Source organism: Coptis chinensis, chromosome 2 (genome assembly GCF_015680905.1).
Source record: "Coptis chinensis isolate HL-2020 chromosome 2, ASM1568090v1, whole genome shotgun sequence".
Lineage (NCBI taxonomy): Eukaryota > Viridiplantae > Streptophyta > Magnoliopsida > Ranunculales > Ranunculaceae > Coptis > Coptis chinensis.
Window position 1 is genome coordinate 106,325,599 of NC_141457.1, and position 3,900 is coordinate 106,329,498.

General features: G+C 37.8%; 1 protein-coding gene across 1 annotated transcript; it reads right to left on the bottom strand.

Moving 5' to 3' along the window:
* Window positions 1–342: 342 nt before the first annotated feature.
* On the bottom strand, window positions 343–2,512 carry LOC147520125 (acyl-CoA 5-desaturase AL21-like). Its single transcript, XM_086594927.1, has 5 exons — window positions 2,167–2,512; window positions 1,585–1,725; window positions 1,366–1,506; window positions 881–987; window positions 343–790 (listed from the first exon to the last, which is right to left on the bottom strand). The coding sequence occupies exons 1-5, from the start codon at window positions 2,497–2,499 to the stop codon at window positions 502–504; spliced, it is 1,011 nt and encodes a 336-aa protein (XP_086451053.1). The 5' UTR covers window positions 2,500–2,512; the 3' UTR covers window positions 343–501.
* Between the last annotated feature and the right edge of the window lie 1,388 nt (window positions 2,513–3,900).

Below are 3,900 nucleotides of genomic sequence, written 5' to 3' on the forward strand. Positions count from 1 at the left end.
AATTCTTTTTCAACGCGAAAGCAATTCTGTTTTTGAAAAATAGCTTTTGGTTTTTCGATTTCTTCAACTTATTACTTATATTGCATCTCTCCCGTCTTAGACAGAAACATATTTCTTTTTTTGATTTTCAACTAATTCTTTAATCATTGTATTCGTGCTTTTTGGCTTTGGAATTTTTTTTAACACGTGTTTCCTTAGAATTTCTACTTTGTGATACAACTCATGGTGTTAGTGGAGACAAATCCACGCCAAATTAAGTTAGTTTTACATGTTATTGGAGACAAATTAGAGAAATTACACTATAGCATCTTAGTTAATTAATACTTCACTATTAAGACTAGGTTGGGAAGAAAAAGGATATGTCATCAATTTTAAATTTTAAATACAGGATAGTTCTTGCGATCTTCATAGAAAACCTTAATTAAGTACGTAATGGATTGAGTTACCATCCCTCATATACGCCATAGTGCAATATGCCCTCAATAATTCTTTGAGACCAATTCATGTTGATAAGTACGCCTTAGCTTCACTGCAGTCAACCGAAATCATCTTCTGCATCTTAATATCGGTTTGGGGCTTCATGTCATCCATTCGATTCTTCAATGACTTTTTATGTTTATGAATCTTTGAAGGTACTTTTACATTGGTTGCTAATCCAAAATGCGCAAGCAGTTTAATTACATACCACGTCGTATCTAGTTGCCACCATTCCAATCCATGTCGAGCAGAGAACTCGAAGGCGTGATGGTTGTTATGCCACCCCTCTCCAAAGGTAAATAAGGCCATGAACCTGAACAAAAATTAGCCTGGACGATTAAAGAAATAGAGACATTAAAAACTTGAAGATTCTGTCTGATGGAAAGGTGTTATATGTGCTCACCAATTGTTTTTTGACAAGTCCCCTGTGTTCCATGCTTGGTGTCCCCAAATGTGACATACTGAATTCACCGAAAAAGTGACGTGGTAACCCCATACGGTTGATACTCCCTGCATTCGCATGCCATTTCCATCAGTTTCAGACTTTCAGTTCATACAAGTTTTTAAGGTTTACGAAAAGAGGGATGCTAGGAGGCAACTCCAAGTCTCCAACTCCCCAACTCCCTAGTGACATGCGCGTACAAGCCTCCCAATAAAAACATAATTTTGCAGATTAGCCACTCACTCACACCAGCTAGCATGACAACCTCAAGGGAGTTAAACATGTAAATGTTAAAATTCTTTTTTTTTGTAGGGATGTTATACGGTGCACCATTAGACTTAACCATTAGACTCACAAGACATATAACTTTTCGATAAACTACAAGTATTCGGTTTAACCATCAAAAATAAATAAAAACTACTAGTATTCAGTGAAAACGAACTTACCTTTCCCCACACAACGAAAGGAAACCCTCCAAGCATATACAACAGAGCTGCATGTAAGTATACGTGAATCACGACAGTAGTCTCCAGAAACCTATAGTAGCGTTGTCTCACTAAATCTCCAACATTTACATAATTTTCGCCCTACAAAACATCTTACACATCATTTAAGTTGTCAAAATTTTTGATTGCATTTGGTACCCCGCCAGAAGAGAGATATACCTTCTGAACAAGATAGTTGTCGTCAAAGATCCAGCCCATGTGACTGAACCAAAACCCTTCAACTGGACTATGTGGATCCGCCTCTGTATCAGTGAACTTGTGGTGGTACCTGTGGGTGCTCACCCAAAATATTGGATCTCCCTGAAATTGTCATCAAAACCAAAGAGCCCAACTTCTTGTAAGATTCACCAAGTAAAAAACCTACTTATTTGAATATGCCAATATGGGGAATTGGGGAGTATATAAAAGTGTAAACGTCCCATAAAAAAATAAGGTAAAAATGTAAACACAACTTCTCATCCCAAATCAGTGAGTTGTATTTAAAGTTGTTTATTGCAATACGTTGAAGATTAGACCCTCCCCTGATGGAAAAATAAAAAACAAAACAAATACGAACAGAGCGTGTGTACATTCATGTAGAAATGCAAGATAGCATTCAAAAGAGCACATACTTGCATATATTTAGCAAGAGAAACCAGGAAATTAGACTTTAAACGTTACACGCCCAGATGTTCATATTTCGTATATCCGTTTCAATTATCATCTCGGTAGAGAGTGGAAATTATATATAAGCGAACTTACTTGTAGCGCGAGCATCCCGAAATAAGCGAACAAGTACTCGAGGTACTTTGGAAGCTTGAAACTCCCATGTGAAAGGCCCCTATGGTAACAGAGTGTAACCCCAAAGAGGCCACACAAAATGTAATGCACCACTCCCAACCAAAATGCATTCCAATTGAAGGTAAAAGGTGCAAACAAGCATAACACATGCATTAGCAGCACAGCTGATACATAGAGCAAATCCTTCATTTCCCATTTTGTAAACCAAGTTGCCCTCTTCTTCTTAAGCTTCACCACCACATTTTCCTCCAAAACAAAAGGCGATGGCAGCGTAGGTGTCGTTGTAAGTTCCATGAGTACTTAAAATTGACTTTGTTTTAGCTAAGAAAATGAAATGTGTGCATGTTCTATATATGTATAGAACTTGAAGCAAGATACAATTTAAGGGAGAGAACTAGCCCACCTGCATCGAACATGCATGTCCCCGTCGTGACCTCGTGGGTGCGTCATGCTTGTGAGTATTGTGTGCTTACTAGATTTACAATTTCATACTTTTTTAAAATGTTTTTGTGATACTAAAGAACTAAAATACACCTACAGGCAACAACATATCAACTTATCAACTTATATATCAACTATGTTTGGGCGTTGCCTAAATATACAAATTACAATTTCTTAGAGCATTCCCAATGCAAGAAACAACTTGTTACCTCCACATAAGCGCCAAAGAGGACTACTTTCTCTCATAGTTATCTTCTTGGTGAGAAACTACTAGGGATTGCCCAATGCAAAGATAACTTTAAAATTCGGACGGAATGTTTTATTCGGTTTGAATGTAAAAAATAAAAAATATCGTTAAAAACACTCACGAATGAAACATTACATTTGAAAAGAAAAAAGAAAAAAGAAAAACAGTCAAAGCGAAGAGGCTGTTTTCTGTGACGAGAAACAGGACGCGTCCGAAAAAAAATTAACAAAAACACGCGAGACAGAATAAAAGGTTCCGTCCGAAGATCACAAGTCGGTAACTATCTCAATAGCAAGTGCTAACTTCTATTGTAACTTAGTGAAAAACTACCTCATTGTCATCTTTGCATTGGGCCATTATTTTTGTCTTATAAGGGTGACAAGTTGCTATTTCCCCTCAAAATTGTTTGCCTTGGGAATGCTCTTAAAGTGAAGCGGGCAAACCGACCGACGGCAGTCGACACAATAATGATCATTGACGACTGTATGTTCATTGAATGATCAACAGAAGTGATCACATGGAACTAGTCAATAGGAGGGAAATGGACTAATGTCTCCTGAACTTTTATTATAACTCAACCAAGTATCCGTACGTAGTTAAGATCGACTATTACTTCTGAAGGACATTAAAAACCCCAACGCTACAAGTTGGAAGCAGAATAAGAAGAATAGATGTCTTGATTTGTAGCCAGCTATTAGTTCGTGACCTCATGTATAAGACTGTTGAACGCTGAGCGGCTGAGGACACAAGATAGTTCACGTAAAGCCATAGGCTTCCATTAGATGATTCAAATTTATATGGAAGTTTCAGATATTTAATTGGAAGGGCATTGGTGTTATGTCAGCAGGTTGTCAAATTGCGTTGCTTAGCGCGTAGATGCAGACGAGCACCCCTGCACTCTTGTTTGGACCCTGCCTTGGCAAGATCTCTTGTAATTTTGTCTCTGAGTACAATCTTAGCGAGTCCATCATCGGAGACCATTGCCATTGGTTCACAAAAAAGAAATG

What these genes read in the sequence shown, in the direction of transcription:
- LOC147520125 (XM_086594927.1), bottom strand. Translation starts at nt 2,499, where the DNA reads ATGGAACTTACAACGACACCTACGCTGCCATCGCCTTTTGTTTTGGAG. An exon ending in ACAACTATCTTGTTCAGAAG is followed by an intron (nt 1,507 to 1,584) that starts GTATATCTCTCT and finishes GATGTTTTGTAG; the next exon opens with GGCGAAAATTATGTAAATGT. An exon ending in CTTTCGTTGTGTGGGGAAAG is followed by an intron (nt 988 to 1,365) that starts GTAAGTTCGTTT and finishes ATGCGAATGCAG; the next exon opens with GGAGTATCAACCGTATGGGG.